Source organism: Rhea americana, unplaced genomic scaffold (assembly GCF_003343005.1).
Source record: "Rhea americana isolate MKP2758 unplaced genomic scaffold, rheAme1 scaffold_177, whole genome shotgun sequence".
Lineage (NCBI taxonomy): Eukaryota > Metazoa > Chordata > Aves > Rheiformes > Rheidae > Rhea > Rhea americana.
This window is the reverse complement of record NW_028185894.1, coordinates 1,549,360-1,574,903: the sequence shown is the minus strand read 5'-3', so window position 1 is coordinate 1,574,903 and position 25,544 is coordinate 1,549,360. Positions and strand designations below refer to the sequence as shown.

General features: G+C 37.3%; 1 protein-coding gene and 1 long non-coding RNA gene across 2 annotated transcripts in view; both read right to left on the bottom strand.

The window, feature by feature from the left end:
* The window catches only part of DCBLD2 (discoidin, CUB and LCCL domain containing 2), a 62,867-nt gene extending 47,558 nt beyond the window's left edge, over positions 1–15,309 (bottom strand). The window contains exon 1 of the mRNA XM_085301478.1: positions 15,244–15,309. Within this exon, the coding sequence (XP_085157604.1) occupies positions 15,244–15,309 (66 nt within the window). The remainder of the gene's footprint in view (positions 1–15,243) is intronic.
* A 5,982-nt stretch (positions 15,310–21,291) lies between these two features.
* Positions 21,292–25,544, bottom strand: part of LOC146597840 (uncharacterized) — a 193,935-nt gene continuing 189,682 nt past the window's right edge. The window contains exon 5 of the long non-coding RNA XR_014895400.1: positions 21,292–21,597. This is a non-coding gene — a long non-coding RNA (uncharacterized LOC146597840). The remainder of the gene's footprint in view (positions 21,598–25,544) is intronic.

The following is a 25,544-nucleotide window of genomic DNA, read 5'->3' as shown; positions in this document are numbered from 1 at the left end:
TTTTTTTTTTTGCATTTATTTTTTCCCCAGAGTAGACATGTAAGCGAAACAAAACTGCCTGGACAAATAAAACTCCATGGAAGTATGAGTACTGCTGTGGCTAATGAAGCAATGAACTGGTGTTGCCAGTCGCCACACATAAACGTTATGATTTCAGCTCTAAAAAAAGTAAGAGATTGATTAAGAAGTCTCAAGACATTGCAATTTCAGCTCATACTTGTCTTCTGGCTTTTGAACCCGTGTTACCCTGTGTAATTGGACAGGTTTGCTTTAAAAGCTAAAATCACCCATGAAGACTAGCTACTTTTAAAAAATTAAAGTTTCCAGTCTTACAATCACGATGAAAGGGGAAAACACTATATTTGAAGAGACTTACGGGAGGTGGTTTCATACTGAATTAGTTCCCCTAGGTTGCCAGGAAAGCGTATTTGTGCTGAAAGAAGCACCCTAAGCATAATGCATAAAAGGATAAAAGAATCAGCTTCACAGTTTTGTCATCATTACTGAAGGGCAAAAGTGCCCTCATTACATATTTTTCAGTGGTAGGTAAAATAAATGTAATCTGCAGATGTTGATGAAATACCACGTGTCCTCACTTCCATACTATACCTTCTAGTCCCAGCCATGCCCCTTCCCAGCAAGGTAGCAGGGCCGAGAGGAAGGGTGTGAGAAGCACCCGTACAAACATCATTTCACATTTCTTTCAGCTTCACAATCAGAAACCTCAGCCCTCTGCTGACCCTGCTTTCTCTCACAGCAAGGCAGATGGGATTTGGGAGACCACAGCTTCCAAAAATCAGCCTCTCTGCCGATAAAGGCATCTTCTGTGCTATGAAAGGATTGTTGCAAGTCAACTTACGTCCGGGTGTCTCCAGTTTCAGTGGTGCCAGCGTAGAACTGTCTTAAGGTAGAAAGTGTTCTCCACTCCCTGTCCCAACAGCACTGTGAAAGAGAGAACGCTGTCCTAGCAAGTGGTGTGTACAACGGCAGGAAAAGCACCTTCAGGAATCAGTCCTACCCCATGCACAGAGCTGCCTGGAGAAGTAATTAAAGGATATTTACTAATTATTTTAAGATCAGGGCTTTTGGTTAAGGTGATGAAAACAACTATGTTCAAGTATATTCTTAGGGTATATCGAGGCTTTTTCACCAAGAAACATGCAGGGCATTATCTGGCCTTTCACGAGCATGTCCATGGTATCTTTGGGGTCAACTTGTGGAAGAATCCAGAATAGATTTTGTTACTCTCACTAAAGACAGCCAAATTCTGATGCACATTTGTGAGTTGTTTGGCCTCACGGTTGTGTCACAGCTGACAGAAGATGTCTTCTTTCATACATAGGGAATGCTTCAGCATAAGGATTTTAATGAGTTTTGTATTTTCCTCTTTCAATATATTTTTAGCAACACATGAAGAGACACCAATGAAATTGAAGTCAATGGAAAGCTATCTCAGATGAGGCTCTTTTAAGTGAGCTTGTGAGATGCGATAGTTACCAAGACATTTAGCAACACATAATGGAAGAAGAATCGAAAGTAATTTATACACATTCCTTTTTGTTCCACACACCAGATACAGGAGATGGTACCACAGGTCACATGAAGCAGTTATATCACTACAATAGCATCCTTTCTGTGCTACAGAGAGCACACATTCCTAAGATCAGTAATCGTTAGCGGTATTTGTGGTGTATTGGAAAAATCACTCCTTGGATAATTTGTGGCTTAATACTGCCATACATTAACAGGAGCATCTGAACATCTGAAATCAATAGCAGTCTTTGGCTGACCTGATACAGATTTTCTCCTGTGTTATATTGTCTGTTGTGAAAGGCTGTGTGTGGTATTTTGTTAGCTTGATTTGACAGTTCTAAATGTTTTTATAGTTTGCATGAATAGGATATCTGCATTTGTGAAGGAGCTGATTTCGAAAAAGAGTGAGAAAACTTGTAGCAGTTCCTAAAGCAGCCAGAGACCAGATTTGCCTAATCTGTCTTGGAAGTTTGTCCCAAAGCCACATTCCTTGACCACAAATGCTTTACGTGGAGCCCTAGGATACTTATTTTGCAAAGATAACAGTATCCTGATGGAAGTGGTGACAAACTATGAATGTTTATACACCCTAAATGCCTTAAAGATTTGTAGATTTTACAGAACCAAAGAATTAGGGATGTCATTCCATTAGCTATGCAACTATTTGGATGGCTTGCCTTAATACATACTTATTCTTTACACAACAAAGAAATCCGAAGAATTAGATAAATCCATATGGTCTACCGGTCTTTCAGAATCTTCCTTCTTCCAAGTAGACTTCAGCACAAAATGAGTTTAATTAAACCAACTGCACAGTACTGCACATTTCAGTCCGAGAGTTCCCAGGTATCTCCTCCTGGGAAAACAGAACTGTATATAAGGACTCCATTTCAGTTTGTGACTTAAATCGTCTCTGTCATCAAATCAAAAATTAAAATGTTTCATCAAGCAAATAGAAACATAGTATCATAGAATACCAATACAGTGAGGCCAATTGCCAACAAATATTAAGAAATGAACACAAATAATTTATTTCCAAGAGAGTAAGACAGAAGCTCAAACTAACTTCATAAAGCTGATATAAGAATGCTTAGCCAACCAAACATTTCTATATGGTTTCCTTCCTATTAGTAGTAACTTCGAGAAGTAAATGAAACTATCATCTCCCTCTGGTTCTCTCTTTTCCCTTGAGAGGCTTCTGGGCCACAGAGCTTTTTTCCAACCTTGGATCTTTCTATTATTGTATTTCAAAACCTAATTTCAGCTGGAGGGCAGGGCTGCTATTCATAGGGATCTGGACAGGCTGGAGAAACGGGCTGACTGGAGCCTCATGGTGTCCAACAGCAGCAAGTACAAGGTCTTCCATTGCGGAGGGAATAACRCTATGCTGCATTACAGGCTGGAGGGGGGCAGCTATCTAGGAAGTCGCTCTGCAGAAGAGAATCTGGGGGTTGTAATGAACAGCAAGTTAAACATGAGTCAGCAGTATGCTTTTGCAGCAAAGAAGGTCAAGAGCATCCTAGGCTGCATTATCAAGAAGCCCAAGGGCCGGGAGGGTCAATCAGGCCAGGGAAATAGTCCATCTTTTCTGCACTTGTAAGACTGCATCTGGAATACTGTGTCCAGGTTTGGGCTCCACCCAGTGCAAGAAGGATATTGACATACTGGAGGGAGTCCAGGGGAGGGCCACCAAGACGGACAGGGGCTGAAGTACATGATGTACAAAAAGAGGCTGAGAGAGCTGGACCTCTTCAGCTTGGAGAAGAGAAGGCGGAGAGTAGACCTGATTGCTGTCTGTAACTATCTGATCAGAGGATACAGAGAAGATGGAGCTAGACTGTTCTTGGAGATGTACAGTGATAGCACAAGAGACAACGGGACAAAAGTTGGAGCGTGGGAAATTCCATATTCCAGATAAAAATGTCACCATGGGACAGATACTGGTACAGGTTGCCTGGAGAAACTGGTAACTCTCCATCTTTGGAGGTGTTCGAGACTCGATTGGACACAGACCTAAGCTACCTGATATGATCAGACCTGTTTTGAGCAAGGGTTGCACTAGATAACCTCTGGTGGTACCCTCTAACCTAAATTATGATTCTGTGATTCTTAAGTATTAGATAGCATACTATCAGGAAGACTCCTGCAGTGACAGTGGATGTACTAAATGAGCAAAAAAAGATCTCTCATTCTCCAGTTTCTGTAGTTTCTTATCAGTGTTCTCTAATTGAAATAATTTATTCTGAGAAGGTTGAGTCTTCTGCACTTGAAGAAAAGGGATAATACATTTAAAACACACAAATTATTGAATTCTTTCACCATATTAACACATCAGCTCTTTGCCTCCATTTTCTTATCCCTTGAGCTCTAAATCTTTAAATCTCACACATGCCACCAGATTTGTTCTGTGACAGTAAGCACAGAGGCCCACCCACCAAGCTAATAGAAGTGCTATACATGCATCTAAGGGCAATACGTCTCTTTTTTGATATTGTCACATACCTGGAAAGTTATTACTAAAACTGTTCCCAGATAATCACTTGTGAGCAAGTCCAGATCCAGCCTCAGGTTCACTTTACCTCCTTTTTTCAGAAAACAAACTCCAATGCTTATGATGGGGTCCCAGCCAAAAGAATTACATTATTTGCTTAATGAGCATATCAAATGTTATCTTAGAGTTGTTTAGATTACAGCTGCAGTGGCAGCATAGTCAAGTTTGATTGATGAATTTAGAGGTCTTAACACCAGAAAAACATGAGACAAAAGCCTGCCTATTGCACATTAACTTTGCAGAATTGCTTTATAAGAAATCCAGTATATAGTTTTGATTTTGCAATCTACTGAAAAATCATACCTAAGTATGCAAATAATTTTAAGCATGTAATACTCTAAATTAAATTGTGCAATTTTATTTAGCCAAAATATTTTTCAGCATTTACCAAGAGTTTACCAAGAGTAAAATTCACTCCAGGGCAGAGAACCTGAGTAAGGGCTTCTGCTCTTTTAGTTTCTTCTAGTATTCTTGTAAAGCCGTGTTAATTAAATAAACAGTCCTGGACATTATGACCCATCCAGCAGATATACTGACAAAGCAAGCTTTTTTACCACAGTACAGGGATGTCTTGGTCACACTCTGAGAAGATCATTAAAGGAATTGTTCAGTCTCTGTGTTCATTAAATTAGTAGCTGTTTCAGCTAAAAGTGGATAGATTAATTTCCCTGTTGCCTGCCCATGAACAAGTGGACTCAGCTCAGCAGCTGGTTTGACATATGCCATGGAAAAAACACACCACCTCTAAAACTGTCCAGGCTTCATAGTACATAAAGGGATTATTCATTGAAATATTGCTTTATAATTTAATAGCAACAACAACACTGAAGCAAAACCCCACCATTTTCTTATTTTTAAATATTAAAATATTTGAATTAAAACAGTACTGAAACTATTGTTCAAATGGTTATTGTTTTCCCTTGCCATAATCCTGCTTTTTGGGAAACACATTTTGATAAATATTTCCATAGCATTTTTAGTTAAAAATCCAAAGAAGAACAATGAAGAATAGTGAATAACATTCACTTATCATGAGTTCTACAGAATGGAAACATCTTCGGAGCTTTGGGAGTTTACATGATATTTCAAATGTTATTTTATTAACTGAAGTCACTACAAATCTACAGCCAAGCAGAATGGTTGGTGCCTAATCTTGAAAACACTTCCAGAATCCTGTAGTATGCTCCGTAGCATTAGCTAAATGTATGAGGATAAAAGTTTGCAGGATATAGGACTCAACTTTCATTATTATTGGTTATTAATTTTCATCTCGTTTTGCACTTCTACTTTTTGCTATGGTTTTCAGTAAAAATCCTTCTAGTCCTTCCCTTTATTTTCATTTTCTCTTTGTTCCAATTTAAACTGCCTATTATACTGATATTTCAAGGAACAACAACAATAAAGCCCTAGTTGCCCAATGGATCTGATTTCATCCTTTCAGAAAGGAAAATGGGTATTGATTGTTTATTATTCACATCAATGGATGTAATTAATCTTATTCCTAGAAACACATTTAAAAACCCCTACGATTTTTTTTCCCAAGATTAATTTTTAAGTCACCTCAGATAGGCACTTCACAATTGTATGTAAAAGACATTTATCTGACACTCCAGAGTCACTTGGTTGATGATTGTTTTGTGTTTTTAAATGAGAGTAAGCCACTTTAAATTTGGTTCTGGGTTATTTTGGTAAGATATATCTGTTAATTTTACTGGGCCTAAAAGTCATTATAAGGGAAAAATTGGTAGCAAAAATTCCAAGAACAATTTTCTTTTACATTTTTATTGCATTGTAAATGTGAAACAATTCAAGGATGCTGGGGAAAATATAAACTATTTTTGTTTATTTAAACATGGTAACATAGAGCAGGAAAATATTAGGGAGGATTTCAGACTGTCTTCTACCCTTGAATCAGTTCATGTTTATTGGATCAATGCCCAGTACTATTAAGACCCTTCAAGTAAAAACAGTTAGAAAAATGTTAAAGAGGAACTGTGTGTTTTAACTATGGGTTTGGCACTCTTCAAGGAAAAAAAAAAAAAGAAAGCATCTTGAAGTACTGAGCAGCCTGAATTCCCTAGATGAAGGTAGTGCTATGGTTCAGTGAAAGCTGAAGGAGGAGATTATGATTACTATAGGACTAATTTATCACTTAATCACAGGCAGGATTTTAATAATGGATTAGCTTCCATAGAAATGGAGAGCACACTTAAACTTAAGTTTGTAAGGCTTTTGCTGAATCAGGATCCATGAATCTCGTGGCTCAGTTATTTCCATATATCCCTTCTTTATTTTCTAACGACTCTGATGTTCTCCACATTCTTTTCAATATTTAAAATTTTTGTCAGGACCTTAGTTTCYTTTCTTAGCTTTGTTTCTTTTATGAAAACCCCTGTTTGAAACAATCTCTCATGTGCTGTGCACCTTCCCCAAATTCTGTATGTTGCCTATATCCTCTATTCCACTTCACTGCCGGCATCCTTACTCATTCAACCAGGTTGAATCATACATTGATTCCTGCTTCCAGTTCAACAACTTGTGCTAACTAGAGATATTACACTTCTAGCTCCGCAAAAGATGAAGGTTTTTACTGAGATATTTACATGCTTGTAGAGAGCTGATTTATGAAATCAGGAAAATGATTAAGAGAATAGATAATCTTTATATACATTTTTAGGCCTTTTATGAGGTGAAAGAAGGGAGTTAAGTACTGCATGTTTCAAGTCTATTTCCAAACTAAAGAAAATACCATGTACATACATCAAGGTCAGACGACAGCTTAGCGCTTAGTTGTAGTATGTTTATGCCTAATGCTTGTCTCCAGAGGAGCCTCAGAGGTAACCACAAACTTGAGGTAAGATTATGATGTTACAATCTGGGCGCTGCTAGGACAATATCTGGAAGCTAAGATCCAAAAGGTAAAATATCAAGCAAAATTTTCTGTTTCAGAAGTAAAGGCAGTCTTTTGTTTTTGTAGATGAGATTAGTAATCTCTGTAGCAAAGAAGTTCAGTTTTTCACGAGATTGTATTTTGTCTGCTCTTAAAATTGTGAATCAGACCATGAACATATTGGTATCAGCCCTGTCTGTTCCAGATAAAGATTTGGACAGCAGCCTAATTTTTTTGTCTGACGATTGCTGTCCCACCAAAGAAAAGTGATCTGAGCAGAGCTGCAACCACATCAGTACTGTGATGGGTAAAATGATTTGTAGTGTAAAGAAGAATCAAAATGTGAAAATAAAGCCTAGGAACACCAGATCAGTGATAAAAGCTGATTATACCTTTTGTATAGATTTAAGTAATGCACTGATGATGGACAGCCCTCACTATTTGGTGCTGAAGAAATATGAAGCTAGGATTATAGGAAAAATGACTCACATTCAAAAAAATTGGTTTATCTTTTAACTGAAATAGCAAAGAATTGTAACTTTAAATGAGATAAAAATATTAAAAGTTTCAAAAGAAATACTGCTTTATGTTAATAAAGACATACATGAAAATGACAGCATATGATCAAATTTAGAGAATAAATAGAGCTGTTTTATATAAAATCCAAGCTTTAGGCACAAGGCTAATACTTCTCCCTGGAAAACAACATTGCCAGTTACCATAAATCCTAGGAAATTTGTGTTGTTCTGTATTGTTGCCAGCACTAGGATGTTGGCAAGCAATGACTGAGCAACAGTTTCAAGAATCAAAATTTAAATGAAAGAAATAGAGAAAAAAGATTTAATAGAAGAATAAATTTCTGGAGATGACGGTTGTTGAAAGAATTTTTCAGTATGGCCCAAATCAACCTAACAATTTGGTAAAACCAAAAGATAGAAAGACTGCCTGTCCCTGTCCCCACATCCTTTTAGAATACCATTGTGTTTTGCACTCTAATTTTACTTGAAAGTTTAGGACTGGCAATACCTAGTTCCCCAGTCCCTTTCTGTTTTCAGATGTGTGAGGCAAACAGAACATGCACTCTTGTAGACGTGCACCACCACAGCTTCTCTGCCAGCACAAGCCCCGATRTACTTCATGCATGACTGAAGAAAAAATGAGGAAGATGTTAGTTTCTGCACGAGATAGGACATATGACCTAGTAGTGTTTCTCTCTCATTCTGCGACTGAGATGTGACCTATATGAATGCTATTGAGAACCTTTTCAGAGAGGATTATGAAAAACCTGGACAGCCAGTCGTGGCAGATGCAAAGAAAAGAGAYACTAAGTTGGAGAACTGGTACTACACAGTAATCTCTTTCTCCTCTATTGCAGTATTCTCCCAGTACAAACTGTTGAAGGCTAGATGCACTAAATCCTACTCAATGGCAAACTTCAAGAGAAAGAGGCACGTTCTCCTCAAGGAGAACACTGGAAGGTTAGGTTAGTAACTGGCAGGCTTCCTAAAAGGAGGCATAGCAACATCGATGTGTGCCTTTTGCCTGGGATGGACTGAACTGAGTGTGTATATGCAGTAAGTCTGCTATGTGATAGAGGAGGCATCGAGTCCTAGCCCTCTCTAGCACAGATGAAAGGTAAAGAATCCTGGTCAAAAATGTTGGCTAGGAGTGTAGTGGGTTCTTTGCATTTCCTTCTAATAAAAGCCTGCAGACATTTTTATGTTGAGAAGGAAAATAGTGACTTACCTGAGAAAACATGAACATATGCTACATAGAATGGCTCAGTAAAATGSTGCAGATTAGGAAGGTCTTTTCACTAGGTTTAGTGCCTAAAATAATACAATTAAGTACATGATTATATCTGAATGTAAGCAGAAATGTCCCAGCTTGGAATCCAAATCAGTCCAAGAGGGTGTCAAAAATTGGGATGCAGAGATATCCCAGTTCCCACAAACCAGCCCCTTCCCGCCACTTTCCACAAGGCAGTAAGTTCTGGACTGAAATATGAAGCGCAGTACCCAGTCTTCTAAACAACTTGACAGTAACAGGACAAGGGAGATGAAATAAAACAAATCCTTTGTTAAACAAGACTGTGAAATCCTCCTGTATCCTCTCATACAACCTTGTAACAGTAAGAGTCAACTACCAACACTAATATATTTCTGCTGTCACCTCCAGCACCCGCAGGCAGCACTAAGGCCTTCATTTGTATGCCAGCATGTGCAGAGTTGCCTAGGATGTACTTTATGTTTYAGTAACTGATTTACATTGAATCTGCTGCAATAAGGGCCAGATGATCACCTCCATTATGCAAATGAATGGAGACAGCAAGGAAGGCAGTTACTTGAAGTGACAGAGGGAACAAGTGCTCTTCTGTTCAGGGTGCTTCTTCTCTTTATCCCTAGACTCATTCCATAGCCTTCTTACTTGCAAATTTGTATTCAATGGGAAGGGTACAGCCAGCTGGAAGGTGATTAATTGGGTTAGAAGCTGCTTTACATCACAGTTGAGACTCAGCTTACACAGGGGACGGAAAGGTGCACTGGGAATATAAAAGATGTTCAGTAAGCCAAAGCCACATTACCTTTAGGCTTTCATTGTACATCAGCTCTCACTGATTTAACCAAAAAGGCTTAAAAATATGTTGGTTATTAAGCTAGAGAAGAGTTTATTTTAATGAAATACAAGTAACTAGGAGATTTGTGCTTAAGGAGACAAATATAAGCAATCTACATGTTATCAGGAAAATGTGCATCATACAGAAGACGGCCTATTTCTGCTTATATGTCTTAAGTATTGATATAAAATAAGAATTTTTCTGACCAGAAGAACTGCATCAATATAATTGTGCCATTCTATCTGTGTATCTTACATCTGGAAATGCTATTACATAAAAATGACAGCATCCTAAATCTGGTATTTAAATATCCTAAATAATAAAAATTATTTTATAAAATCTCATTTAAAAGGTGAAAACAGATCATGAATAAAGAGATTAAGTTGAGAGCCTTACAATAAGGCAAGAAGGCAGTGTGTACATTCCCATTTTGCATCCACTGAACTAGATTAAGTAATCCCCTACTTGTGTGGGATTAATGTGTAGGTTTTCTGTTTTCTTTCTTCTGTTGGCTAGAGTGGAGGAAGTATTTTTGAGGGGGAAGGAGGGGACACATCATACAGGGGAATTAACAAATTAATAAATAATTATACAGCTATGTATATATATTTAATACATTACTGAATTACACAAAATGAATAATTCCATTGGGTTTGCAAAAGTTAGGGATATAATAATTCTATCTGGAAGAGTAGTAAACTCAAAATCTTTCTCCCAGAATCATAAGCAATGTAGACACACAGCCTAACTTTTGTAAATTATGTGAGAAGGGCCTAAGAGCCCAGGACCTGAAGACTTCCTGAACTTTGAGAAACTTCAGATCTGAATCCAATTTTGTAGCACAGGCCCATTTCTGAAATCCATATTAATGCACTTGATTCTCTTCTACTTGTGTCAAATAGATGTAATTCTACTTCAGTGGGTTCATTTCTGAAGCTTAGTCCATGTTTGTTGTAGGACAAGGAGCCTTAAGAGTTTACCATCTCTTCTCTTGCTAAATTTTCCTTTTATCCTAGAGGAGTTTTATTTAGATTTTTTTGAAAGAACTGTTTCCTACTCACTCTGAATTTAGCTTGAAGTTTGTAGCTTCCATTTCAGACCTGAAGAAGGGTTCATATGCCTGAAACATTCTTTGGTTTCAGTTACATCGCAGTGGCTTGATAAAAAGATGTTACTTCTCCTACAGACCTTGCCTACACACCTACACAGAGAGAAAATGCCACGTGTAATGACAGCAACTCAAAATTGATTAAACACTGAAGTCTCACAGAGAAAATTGCTCTTGCAGTCAGCAGAAGTTTTGCTTAGACTGACATGTCAGGTTTTGGCCCTATACTTCTAAAATAACACCTCTCCCAGGAGAGCCAAATCAAAATATCTATCAAAATATCTAAGATTACTCAATATCATATTTATATAAAAAACAGACTCAGGGACACCCTTTAACCTTTCTGCAACAGACCCACTCACAAAAGCAAGGTCTTGTAGAACTGACCTCTTCATGCTCAAAGTGTGGGGCAACAAGCCAGTGTAACATCTGCTTAGTATTCATTGCAAAGCAAATGTACAATGCTGACACCATTAATCAGCTTGTCCAAGTGAATAAAATGTCAAAAGCTGATGTAAGAAAGCTTGGCTTTAAAAGCAAACATTTCCTACAGATCAGCACGAGTCCATCTAATGATGGATTAGCTAACCCTGGAAGATGAAGAATGACTCCAGCCTAATTTTCTGGGTGGAATGCATGTAAATTTAACATTGTACATAGAAAGATTGTAAAAAAATTAGAGGTATGGGAACTAGTTCTATAAAAATCAATCTTCTGCCATTGGTGCCACAAACTTCAGGATGGGATATTAAACAGAATGAATAAAAATACTTTTGTTTTGGGTCACACTTGCAGGTTGCAAACTGTTCCTTAAATCTTTTTCATTCACAGAACTGCTAAACAGTAGCTAGCATTTCTTTCCCCTTCCCATCCTTTGCTGAGCCACAGACAGGAAGAGTATCTAAAAGTCAGAAATTAACTAGATTTAAGGTCAGTGAAATAGGTGCAAAGCAGTGCAACAGTATTTGAAATCTTAGATTAAATTATGGGTAAAAGCTGATAAATAGTAAAGAGTGCTGTTAACGAGGAGTAGAACATCTCTCAGGGAAAGAGGAGATGAGAAACTCAGACACGTGTGTCAGAAGCCCTCTGGAAGCTAGTGTCAGAAAGCCAGAAATGGAAAAAGTCTGTTCTGGCCAGCCTAAAAATGTAGGACATATTCTATTGCACTGTCAAATCTGCTTTTAAAAGTCCAAGGCTTTTGTGCTTCCAAGATTCCCTTTGGGAGACGTTTCTGGACTGCAGTGTATTTCAGTGTCAATATGTTTTTTCTTTTTTTTTTAATCTGAATTTCTTCCCACAGTTGCTAGTRCAGCCCTTCAGAACACAATTAAAAATTCCCCTCTTTCATAAGCTCTGTAGCCCTCACTGCCTTTCTTTCAGCGTCAGATTCTATGTCTTCTCAGAGTATGCTGTCTTTTACTGTAAATTAGCCCTATTGAAAATCATTGGGATTATTCATGGGATAGAGGTCTAGCCTTAGTGAATAAAGTGGGCATCACTGAAACTAGTATGTCTTGAATCAATGAGACAAATGTTTTTCACTGGGAAGAAGAGACTRTGGATTGAATGAAGCAGTCTTTTCATCACTATAAATCAGAGCTTTGGTAGACAGAGTTGCCATCATGTGTACCGAAAGGACTGTATGTGATGTGCTGTTCTAACAGAAGGAATACATGATTCTTCTATTGTACTGTTTTTCAATTACCTTGGGGAAGGATAATATTTGAGAATTTACTGTAAAGTGCTATTGACTAAACACTGCCGTCTTCTGCTCCAACTAGCTAAAGAACAACTGTACAATACAAAAACAGCTTGGGTCAAGTGATTGTGAATTAATTCAGATCAATTTACATAAAATTAATTTAAATGAAAAAAGAATGCCAGAAAAAAAAAGAACAAAATGTGAAAATTAAAGAGAATTGTTTAGTAAAGTCATCTGGACTGAAGAGCTCAGAAGCCTGGATGATGAGAAAATTTTGGAGGATTTGCAAGTGGAAGAGGCAAAATTTCTCTGTAACTTGAATCTCAAATAAAAGAAAACACTTTCAGAGGAAGGTCCTAACCGTAACTGGATGAACTTCTAACTGAAAAAATATATTATGGGTAAACAAAAAGCCTAGAAGAAAAGGAAAAGGAAAATAATCAACTAAAACTGCTCTGCCTCAGAGGTTAGAGAAGATAGCAATAAAGTATGAATTGCCCAAAATACATACAAATAAAAAGAAAAAAAAAAAAAGAAATAATCTTTAAAAAAAAAAAAAAAAAAAAAAAAAAAAGAAAGGTAGGGTAACTGTGCAATCAGAAAAGAACAGAAATGAATGAAGACTTAAGACCCCAAAACAAAATAGTTTTTTCCCCCCATCTTGTACAGCAAATACTACTTCTGTTTTTAACCATACAAAGAAAACATGATGAGGCATTTGAAGACCTCAATAGTATACAAGGCTTTAGACCATGCTGTGAAGGAAAATAAAAAACAGTAGAAGATACAAAGGAAAATGAAAAATAGGACAAAATGTGGTCTGGGCTTACCAAAGATGGGCTGTAACACATACATTTGGCATTGTTTCTGACAACATAATCATTTTTTTTTAAGAGAAAGAATATGCAGGAGATCTATCGGGACTTCTACAAATCTTTCTTATACAGTTTTATAGTATTAATTTAAATTGGAGAAGACTTGAATTAATGAAGAACCACCTGAATATGGGAATACAAATTAGTCTGACAATGACAAGAGGATTTGGCAAGGAGCTGAATAAGGGAAAGAGAACAAGGGTTTATCATTGAAGGTTTGAGGAAGTTTACAGGGAGACATCCTCCAGGACTGGTTATGGAATCAATATTATAGAATAGTCTTACTAATAGCCTTGGCACAAAGACTAGAGCATATTAATGAAATCTATGGATGACACAAAGTTGGAGGCATCTTCAGTACAGTGGCAGAATATTGTATAAAGAGGGAACAGAACATCATACAGGGAACAGGAACTGATTTTTAAGACAGGAGTAAAAGAAATGTGAGGAACTGTAAATAAAATGCAAAGACAAGTAAGAATTTCTGCTTTAAGTTGGCAGTTTATCAATCAGAGGCATCCAGGGACAAGGACTCATGTATTAGGTGCTCGACTATGCGATGCCACTGTCATAAAGCCAGGAAAAGAAAAATGTGATCCTCATCTGTCAGGCAAGATAATTTAACAGAGATAGGGAATTATTAATTCCATTTTACACAAAACAATAAGACAGCCCTTGGAATGCCAAGCACAGTTTACTAGTCACAGTTTACTATTTACTATTTACTGTCACTATTTAAAAGATTAATTTGATCTGGGTCATGTACATAGAACATTCATAGACGGGTCAGGAAACTGGATACAAAGTTCATGAAGAATCTTGTTAAAGGTGGCTAAAGGCATTAGGTTGTTCAAATGAGAAATCTGATAAGCAGAGATGTGACTGCTGGCCATGAATACATCAAGGGATACGTACAGAAGAGGAGCTGCTCTTCATTCCAAAACATGCTGGCACACTGTCAGTTGCAGGAGGTTTCTGAAGAGCAGAGTGAGGACTGACTAAAACAGCCTTCCGAGGGATGTAACAGGAACAAGAAGACCAATTAGATTTTAAAAGGATTTCCAGCAGTGTGCAAGTAGATTTTTATTAAATGACTGTTTGCAATATGAGAAGACTGCACTTTGTGGACCTCAAGTCTGTTTTTTCCCACTTTCTCCCAAAAGAGAAAAAAACAAGCCAAAAGGGAAAGACACATTTAAAGTTGCTACTGTTATTTAAGACTGAAGAATGTACTTTAATTCAGATACTTTGAAAAACTCCTTCTGAGCTCAGAATACTTTCAGCAGTGTTTAGATTCCCCTCAAGCTCTGCTGGATCAGTTCTCTTTCTCTGAAAGACTGAACAACTCTTTGTGTTATTCTGTAGGATTCCTGCTCCTTGCAACAGTACTCTTCTAAGCTCAGCTTTTCTTGGTGAGGCTCAGGTAACTTTCAGACTAGGCTGGGTTTAGGTGCAATCACAACAGAACTGGGAAATCATATAACAAGATGTCTGATTATGGTTCACCTTTGCCTGATCATGGTCTGCCTATGAAATATGATGCATCCTCAGCTTGTTGCCTTCCCAAGATAGTCAGCTCCCCTGCCTTAGCTTTCTTAACTTGACTCTATTCATTTCTGATAACTGCTAGGTGACCCTCAAACACCCACAAACCCAGTCACAGCAGGACAGACAATCTCATCTAGTGGAGCTCTGCAGTCTGGAACTATATCTGGGATTCATAAAATCACATCTAGAAGAGTATCTGTAAGAGAAGCATATCAATGAGTTCACTTTCCACGTATCATAGACCAATTCTTCAAAAAACCTCCAATACACATTGGGAAAGGAACTCTGAGACATGCCCTTGTGAACTACAGTGTCAAACACATGTAACTAGAGTGCCTGTGCAGACATCTGTGCACTGCTCCATTGATATGGTTGCTTTCTGCTCTGTTTGGCATGTTCTCCTGCACTTGACTTACCTCCAGAGGGCTCCTGGCTTGGTATTCCCTTTCATGGGCTGTGGATAGCCCCCGCACTTGTGTCATGGTGGTATGCTGTGGCTGCAGTTTCTGTTCCAAACTGAGGATGGACAATGCAAAAGGGAAYCAACAATCAGATGTCAACATTGAAAGAAAATGAGAAGGGATTAGTCTGGGTTTCTGTTAGCATCGCAAAATATAATCCACAGTGAGYGTGAATGAGTCTTAAACCTGCTCAATGGCAGTTGCATTTTTAACTTTATGTCAGAGCTATTTAAGGAAGTTACACTTAAATTGAATATAAAATATCATTGGTACTTACAGTGCAGATAGCTGACTGTTTAGACAATTATGTAGACAAGAAAAAAAATAGTACCTTTAATTAAAATTATACCAACACAAAAATGATGAAGGCTTCCTTAATTTTGAGTCGTATCTATGAYCTCACAACACTTTTCTTAAGGAACTATGTAATGCTTAGCTTTCATGGCCATGTGAGAAAAGCCTTCAGGTTATGGATACATTTCTAGAACGATAAAATAGCAAATGCATAAATTGTATTTTGCATACTAGTCAGGAAARAATTGTACAAAGCATTTTTTTCCAGCTAAAATGTCATCAGAGCATAACTTGGCTTATTTCAAAGGTTCTGGAATGTGATCCATGTCACCAAATTTCAGATATGTTAGTAATATTTGTATTCACGACTAGTAGAAAATAATCATATTCATGTTTGATTTGTACTTAAAAACTCAGATATGGAGATGTAAAAGTACATTGGAAATGTCACAGCTGCTTCATTTATATTTAAAAAGTAAGTTTCTAAAAAAATATTTTGAGCATTAACTCAAACAGTCCGAAGAGGCTCTGTAGTTTGATATCCATTATAAATTAATTTTATGCCTTCTCCTTTATCCAAATTTTACATATTTGCAGTAACAGCATTTCCACTTGCACAGCAAAAGCTAAAAATGTTAGCAAGTAGGCAAAGAGCAGAGGGTACTTTCCACACTTGTAACAGCAGGGAAAGCAGCCTGGGATTGTGGGATGAGGATGGCTAGAAAAGAGTGTTAGAAAATTGCTCAGACAACTGCAGTACTATGGATAATGATGATGCTTCTAAATGAGCATCTTTCCTTTCTAAATTTCCTCCCCTCCATCCTCTCCAGATGATGGGGAGCTCATCCTTCTCACAGCTAACATTAAAAGTGCAGTTCAGTACACTGATCGTACTTGGCTGGCATTATCAAAGGTGTTTTAATGCTCACAGAAACGGTTCTATTGTATAAATCCCTTTGTTTCTTTTTTAGATCACTGCCATTGTGGCAACTGTTGTGATTTAAACCTTCTGGTGCTTCTTACGATTCTGTAGCCTGCATTAAATTAGGGAGGGGACAGTCATTTGCCAGATGACTGCCAAGTGCCCTCTACAGAGGCTCTCTGTAGGACTTCAAGAATCCTTCTCCTACACTTTCATATAGTATCTAATAATAAACAAGAGTCAAGACTGCAATTTTTCAGCGAATTCCATTGGTATGGAATCACGATATATACAAGGCCCTGATAATATCTGAGTATTTTGTACATAATTTTGATCCTAGACAACTGCACACAAGGTCAAGTGTCTTGGGAGTTTAGATCATTTTGTTTCCTAYGTGTTATCTAAGTGAGAAATTGCATGCCGGCACAGAGTGCCTCATATGTTATCAGGAAGCATCTGGAAACTTGACCTACATTTGAGAATGAAGTTCTCTGTACTGAGTTTCAGATGTAAAAGTCCTGCCTGTTTACATTTGTCATAAGACTTTATTCTTAGATCTAACTTTTTATCATCTTTTAAGATGTCACTGACTATTCCACTTGTGGCATTCCCTTGTTTCAGTGTAATCTCCACTCTAACTCTTTCAAATCTACTTAGTTATTTTTAACACTGCTCTGAAACAACTTTGTGAAACTCTTCTGCTTTTCCTGCATCAGACTTGAAGGTGTCCTCAAAGAAGGACTTAATGTACAGCATAGACCTGACCTTCACCTCATGTAAATTAGAAAAGCTCTACTGAAGTTGCTGAAGATGCACAGCTTTTCAAAAGCTGGTCCTTCATACTCTTTTTGTCTAGAGAGACCATAAGAATAGCATTAAAATACAGCAGTGTTGCTGTAGCTACAATAGCCTAAGGCTACAAATGAGGCAAGGAGGTAATCACCTTTTAGGTCAGCTAATAGAACTAATAAAACCCAGATTTGTTTGTATATCACAAACCTCATCTGCAGTGAATAGTTTAATAGAAGATGCAAACTATGTCTAATACTTTAAGGTAGCTCCTAGCTAATGGTTTGGTCCACAACCAGTCATCATTGTTATTCTCATCATTTACCAAGTGTTTCTAGAGACTAGTGTGAAGTGCTTCCTGTGTTCCACTGAATGAGAACTAGGACTGTTCAAACACTCCTATCCTTGTACTCTTGYTATATTACCTTTTCTTCATATTCTGCTTTCCAGAGGTAAGTGCTACATCATTACTCTGTTCTCAAAAAATAAAAATATTAGTGGTTACTTCCCCTGTGCTAAGTGAAAACAACCTTAAGTRTTTCTTGAATCAGAAGGTACTTTGGGGTATTCACCAGTGAGACTCTGAGGGACGCCACAATATTTGGCATGTTCCTAGAGACAGTATGACTGGATTTGCATATGCTGTCCTGACATCTAAAACATTCTTTCAAGACACTCAGCTTATCGTTTTATCAATCCAAATGTTTACTTTTAAATTACTAGAAAATTTTTGTTCACAAGAAAGCAAGAATGTGTTCTATGTTTATCAGGAACAAGCTGTCTTGTCGAATGTATATTGCTGTGATTAAGAATATTGGAATGAATAGTTGTATCTTTTCTTCAAAGACCACTTGCTTGCTTTCTTTTCTTTTCTTTTTTTTTTTTGGTTGAAGGAGGGCATTCACACCACCTGCTCAGTGCTCCAGACAATTGCCAAAACCTGTATTGCCATGAAAAAACACCCACCTTCATTCTAGAAAAATATGAATATGTCAGGCGAGTTAGAAAGAGGCAATAACAAGATTAGTTCACAGTTTTAATACTGTGTTATAAAATGATTGTTGCAACGTTGCAATTTGTAATTTTGAGMATATGGTTTCTGGTTCTACAGTGAATCATTAAAAAGGAAAAAGTCATTTGATCAACAGGACCAGAGAACTTACGTATTGACATTTGGAAAAGCAGTAGTCCTACGCAACAATTAGAAACATTTTCCTCGGCTAACTCATGACATCAATTATGATGTCTGCAGCCTTTGCTCCGAATAATCTGTTCCCCTTCAGAAAAGTAAGCTTCTTAGAAACTTGTCATTCACATCAGATAACTCTTAGATAGGACTGATCTTCCCAGTACTTTGTAGGCTGTGATTTTAATTTTGACAAGAAATAACCAAGAAGCCACAGAAATGATAAAATCTTTGGAAGGAAAGATGTAACCCAGATTGGACAATAATTAAAATTAGTTCCCTATGACCACTCCACCTATTTCAGAAGTTGACTCAAATATTTCTCCTATTTCACAACTTGACTTTTTGCTCTGCCGTTGGCAGACGGCCAACATTCCAATTAGGCACAAGCTGGAAAACAGCCTGCAGGTCAATGCCTTTTGCTGGATTCAGATAAAATCTTAACTACATTCTGGCCAAGATCAGACTACAGCCATCATTTATCCATTCCTTGTCTTTTACACTGATGCAGCTGGGTTTATGCACCTGAAAGATGGGAGATAATAACGTGTGAAGTTTGAATGAACTTTTTCATATTGAAAACAACAGGAAAGAAGCTCTGTTGGCACATGCAGCAAAACTTTCTGACAGTAAAACCACTATGTTATGCCAAAAATATTTTAGTGTGTGGGATTTTCATGATCAAAATGATTTAATTTCTTAAAGCACCATCCCTTTTCTAAGCATTAAGAAACATTGCAGATAATTTATTCACACAACTACCATTGCAATTAAGAAAGCAGCATTATCTTATATTGCAGATGACAACACTGGAAGAGAGGTACTTAAAAACAGCACAGAAAAGTGCCAGAGCTAGGACTGGATACTAAGAATCCTGGGTACTTAAATCTTGTCCACATCTTAAAGTCATATCTTARAGTTTTTATCAGATTACGCCTATGCAGGTACTCTCACAGACTCCACTTCATGAACAGACCACTTCTGTAAAACAAGAAAATCATCTCTGCCTGATAGATAGGGAATTGAAGCACAAAAATATTTTGCACACAGGAAGTTTATGGAAAAGGCAGGAACTGAACCAGATGTTCTAAGATCTGGCCCAGTGCCTTAAGGACAAAATAATTCTTTTAACTCATAAAAGTGTACTAGACAAAACTGTTGCTTCTCACCTTTTATGATCTGGTTTAGCAAAGAGAATACAGAGAGATCATAAAGTGTCCTGTTAATCCAAAGTTGGGTCTGTGATAACAGAACATCCTTTGATGACTGCAGAATGTTACTTTGCTTTTATTTAAATCATAAAAAGAGAAAAAAGCGCCTGTTTTGTGGAGACAGTTTCCAGACTTGGATCTGGTTTCCTCCTTTTGCTCTGTAAACACCTTGTTTCTTTGACAAATCTTTTCCAAAAGTGATCACTGCTGACCCAAATGGATGGTGCTGCATAAGTTGGATAACATAAATTACTTTTCATACCTTGCAAATTGTTGTGAAAACTTGATGGGCAAAATACACAGCCCCGTTATCGCTGCACTGGGGAGAAATCTGGTTTAAAAGCATTGTTTCTCTGGAACATGTAAATAAATTTGACTAGAGTAGCTGTGCAGAGAAATACTGTTGTACTGTCATCTCCTTACCCCTCTGGATGCAACCTGGCCCTGATAATTAGCTTTGGCTCCCATGAGAACAGAAACGTGCTGACTAAACGATTGTTCCTGTTATTCGTGTTTCCTACTGTGCGGGGAGTTCTTTGCTTTAATTTCATTAACTGCCTTATGGCTCAGCCATGTGCAAACCRTCATCTTTTTTTCCAAAAAAATCTGCATCAAGGTAAATGCAATTGTTCAATAGCCCAGCCAGTGGGGTGAAGTGAACAAAGAGCTGCACAACAGGTTCTTCATGTGAGTGAATGCCTATTCAAATCTATCTAACTACTGTAAATTGATTTGCAGGCAGTACCAGATGTGCCACTAGATTTCCATCTATTCCTCATAGAAAAGTCAATTAAATGCATGTCATCTGGAAATCATCCCAGAGAAGCAGATGTGATGTGTGTTTACCAAGGCTTTGATTAATTCTTGAAGCTTCAAATAGAAGTTAAGGGTGCACAACATCTCTCAAGAGATTTCCAGTACAATAACAGGCCACAGTGTAAGTAGAATCTGCTTTGTTTAATACAACAAAGATTCAAAAAAATCTTTTGAGTAACTCTCTGAATGGAAGGCTATGATCAAATCAGATATTTAAACCATAATAATGTCTTATAGCCCAGATAAGACTACTTTACTTCAGTGATCAGCATCATTACTCTCCAATTCAATTTTATCTTCTTTTTAAAAGTTCATTTCTGTGGACATTTTCTAAAATCTCAAAATTGACAGGAAACAAATATAGAGTGTTCCCACTGCTCACAGAAAGGTACTGAAAGGTACAAAAGTTCAAACATACTCAGCTGCAGATGAGCTCACCCTCACCAATTTTCTGCAGCTGATTGTAATAAAAACATCACCTCCCATGTGACCAGCTTTTGCCATTGAAAAGTAATAATGTCATCTCCGGTGGGAACCTGGATGACAAATAGCTAGTATTAAAACACAGATATTTCTCTAGATTACCCTGCAGTCTGTAATTTCCCTTAGTGAAAGGACTAGAAGATTGAGCAAAGTTTAAATAGGTTAAAGGAATAAATACTCTATTAACATATATATATATATATATATATATATATATATATATATATATATATATAAAAATAAAGATGATCACCTCAGTAACACAGATTATTCATTGGCAGTTGGATAAACGCATGAGACTGTTTTGATAATGAGAGTTGATTTTTATTATTATTTATTATATAGGAAAGTATATAGCTTTGAATAAAAAAGGGTTGCTATTAGCATGTATTCCTTCAAGATGCAGATGTTCTTATCTGGTCTGACTGAATAGTCCATGGAAACATTACCTTCACTGGGCATTGGATCAAGCCATCACAGCATTTAGACAGAGCATCTGTAATAMAAGAATTTGGCCTTTCCATGCAAGATGCCATTTCCAAGAAATATCATAGACTGCTCCTAAATTCCACTGCGCCTAGTGGCCTCATGGAAGAGCAGAGGAGTTCCTGTGAAAAGAATAAAGGACAAAATACTTGCTGAGTAACTGTCCTTGCTCAGTAAAGATGGGCAATTACTGGCCTAGCATTTAATTTGTGGCATTCTTTTCTTCCTTTTTAGAAAAAAGGATCATTATATACTGAATATCTATCACGAAAGAAAAGATTAAAGACTGTATTAACAAATGAAAGAATTCAGATATCCCGAGGAATATCAGATAAGCATTACAGTATGCYTCAGACTTTGCTTGGAACAACCAAAGCCATGGGAAGGCTATACCATTTCCAGACATCCCTCTTGGCTAGATTCCATCACTGAGCAGTGAGATGTGTAATAATAAAAATAYAATATTGTCCTTCATGTTCTTAAAAAACTACCTCTCATCTCTCCAAGTAGACAGCATTTACAAAAGCCAAGAGAGGAATCTCTTTAAAAATCTCCCACCCAACCTAGGCAGAGCTTGGAAACATTGAATGCAATAAACATTCTCAGTAAATATKCATATTTTGTCAGATTTCTTTTATACACAGATAATAGTTCTTTAAAACAAAGAATACAAAATAAAGAATGCTATAAAAAAGACATTATTTTAACAGAGCAAGAGGAACTGCTATCACTGCAGACTAACCAGAACACTGGAAATTGCTGAGTAGCTATTGCTTTATCTTCACAAAAAACAAACAGGCATAAGAACTTGTATTAGCTGCTGACAGTCTCAGTAACTTCCATGAAGCCATTTATAGCTCTTTCTATGTACCATCTATCATAATTTATTAGGATTTCTTTTAAGAGACTACAGAAAGTGCAAAGTGGGCCTACACTTGACATCAGCTCAAAATGAGGAGGAAAGGTGTTTGAAAACAAGTCTTCAAAGTACATTTGTGCTGTCCATATCACTGATGCTAAGCCTACATTTAACAGGATGCTTTAGAGATACACAGGGCTGTAACAATTAACAACCACTAGTAATAGCCTGAGAAAACAAGATTTGCCAGTGCTCAGATGCAGGGCTATACCCTCTGTGCTAATTCCTCATACGTCCTTTGAAGACCTCAGTAATGTGCATCCACTATAAAACTGCCTAGTAATATAGGAATATGTAATAACTCCCTACTCTTTTTTAAAATCATGCTCACTGGTCATGCCACAATTACTATTATGTACTGATGGAATATGGTTCTGTGTCCTACCTGTATGCCTTCAACTGCTGTGGTATGTATTGGCTTGACTTATGCTATAGTATGCCTTGGATTGCTTTGAATACCAATAACTCACCATCTGACATTCTTRCAGAGTAAATTGGCTTGTGTGAAGTTTGTCTTCTTTCGATGTTTTATACATGAGAGCTATGACCCACCTAGAACTGAAAATATATGCATTTGTACTTAAGGTTACTAATTCCCTMATCTGTTCTACAGTACATATTTATTACTTATATCCTACTGAGCTCTTAATTAGCTCTGTCGTACTTTATTTAAAAGAAAAATAGCTGCCATGTATGTATACAATCAATTTGCTGTGGTTTTTAAAAACGCTTAGCTTCGGTCTAACTTAATGATGTTTATATCTAAAAAAATGCCTGTCATGAATTTTTTTTTGCTCTTTTTTGTTTGTGGAAGAAAAAAGGAACATAAGTTGAGGAGGACAGATAGCAAAAAAAATGTGTGGAGACATAGTGATGTTGACTGTGGCATAAAAGTTAAGCTAACATAGTACTGAGCAAAGAAATGACTGGTAACCATTTTTGTTTTTTTTTTTCACTTCTGTTTCTTTAAGGAATAATTGACTTCTCCCTCAGAAAAACCCAGAATCTACAAAGAGCCACCAATAAAAATCCARTTTTACTAAGAGATGACAGGTACAATGCTCAATGTCTATAAGGAAGATGTTGCACGCAACAAGTTTAAGAGGCCTTCAAGTACCTTATCGACTCAAAACAGTATGCCAAACTAAAGGTAAGAGAATAACGTGGCCCAGCATTAGCTAGGAATACAGCAGGCAGCTTTGAAGGAGAATCCTTCACAAACTAGCCAGATCCATTTACTCACAAGGTAAGAAGAGAAAAAGGCCAAACTCTTTGAAGGACTGAGAGTCTTGGCATAAGTTCCTGTAATGCCAGATTTCTCAGGAAGCTGAAGGCTTTTTGAGCTCAAAACATAGTATAAAAAGATCATAGTAAACTAACTTGTGGTGTCTCATGACAAAGGTACAGCAAAGCAGGAGGAATGGTGTTACCTCAAAAGTTACAGGTCTTCCTGGTGGAAGACATTGGCTTTAATCTTTTCTTGTAATCTGCCATTCTGTTGCCTGGATATGGACTTCCTGTAAGGTTCAGCAGATCTGCTTAGCTGCTAAATCAGTTGTRCTAGAGTTTCCAAGCTAGAAAAGGCATCTTATCCATAACTACTTTTTAGGCAAAAAAGTGTTGACTACTGTATTGAATCTCTGGGTATAAAAGATTGACWGTAGACTTTTCCAGGTCATAGAACAATCTATTTGGCTTAAAGAATTATATATAAAAAAAACAATCATTCCATTAAAACAGTCTGACTTGGAAACTCTTGTCACTCATTAAAAAAAAAAAAGTAAAAACTTAAAGAAATATAACCCACGCAGGCCAGGAGAGGTAGTACTGCCCAGGTAATACACAAAAGAAAGCTTAAATATTTCTTTGCAGAGTTTTTCTGCAGTTCCAGAGCTCCCATTCACCAGCAGAATATGTAAGTGGCAAGGAGCAGCAAGGACCAGCAGAGAGCCAGGAGCCAAGGGGAATAACAAGGCTGACAGGGTGAAGGCCTCACCAGCCTAGGCCCATCCAACCACCCCGGAGCCAGAAGAGCAGGGCCAGCTGAGGGACAGCCAGGGGCAGCCAAGAGTCCAGATAACCTATGGTGACAAGGTTGGTCTGAGGTCAAGCTAGGAACATGAGTCAGAATTGATGCAAAATCTGAAATAATARCAGTGTCAAAGCAATTCACTCACTTCATGGATAAGGCAGTAAGCAAGCTCTGCTGTTGAATATGGAGGTAGAAAGGAAGCACCCAATGTACCAATCATCTCTTATGATCAAGAGTGCAGAATCTGCAGTACACAGTCTTGGCATGATTATCTCTCCCTGTCTGTGTGGGTCGTATTGTTTCCTAAGGTACACTACTGTGATTTCCATCTTGGACAGTCCATGGAAAAATACTGAACAAATAGTAAACTGCAGGCAACACATTGTATTTRTCTCTGTCAGTCTCAGTTTTAGCTTCTGTACTATCTGTGTCTGTAGGAGATATTAGAGAGCCTCACAGGTAAGAYGTACCCTGAAGGGAAGAAAACTGAGGCACAACAGTGAGTTTGTGAGCAGGCTGGTGATTACAGGTTTCTGCTGATAACAGAACGTATGTTTAGGTTTCATCTCACCGCAAAGTATTCAGTAATGAGACGAGGAATTCCACAGGAGAGTGGTGGGGAAAAAAATCTTCCTTTGGTTACAGCTGTGTAGTCAATTAAGGGAGGAAAAAAATACAAAATAATATTTGTATTGAGACAATAGCTAGGTCAGTGCTGCTATCTGCTGGTGAAGAACACATGTTGCTCTAGAAGTACACTAGTGCTTGGGTATCCTTGTAAGCAATGCTTGAAATTGCATGAAGCTATTTTAATAAACATTAAATTAAATAAAAGTTGTAATATTTATGTAAATTAATATCTTATAATTATTAAATTTTAATATTTATAATTTAACTTTTGTGAGTGTCTAGAAACTTTATTTCCTCTTCAGACTTCAGTTGCTTCAAGTAAATCAGGCAGCTTAATGTAAATATTCTGTCACTTCTGTACATGGAGGAAAATATTTAAGTCTAATAATAGTTAACTTCAGTACATGGAGGAAAATATTTAATTCTAATAATAGTTATCTTCCTTCCTTCCTTTGTTTCTTAGACAAAATTCCAGGAATTTTCACTCA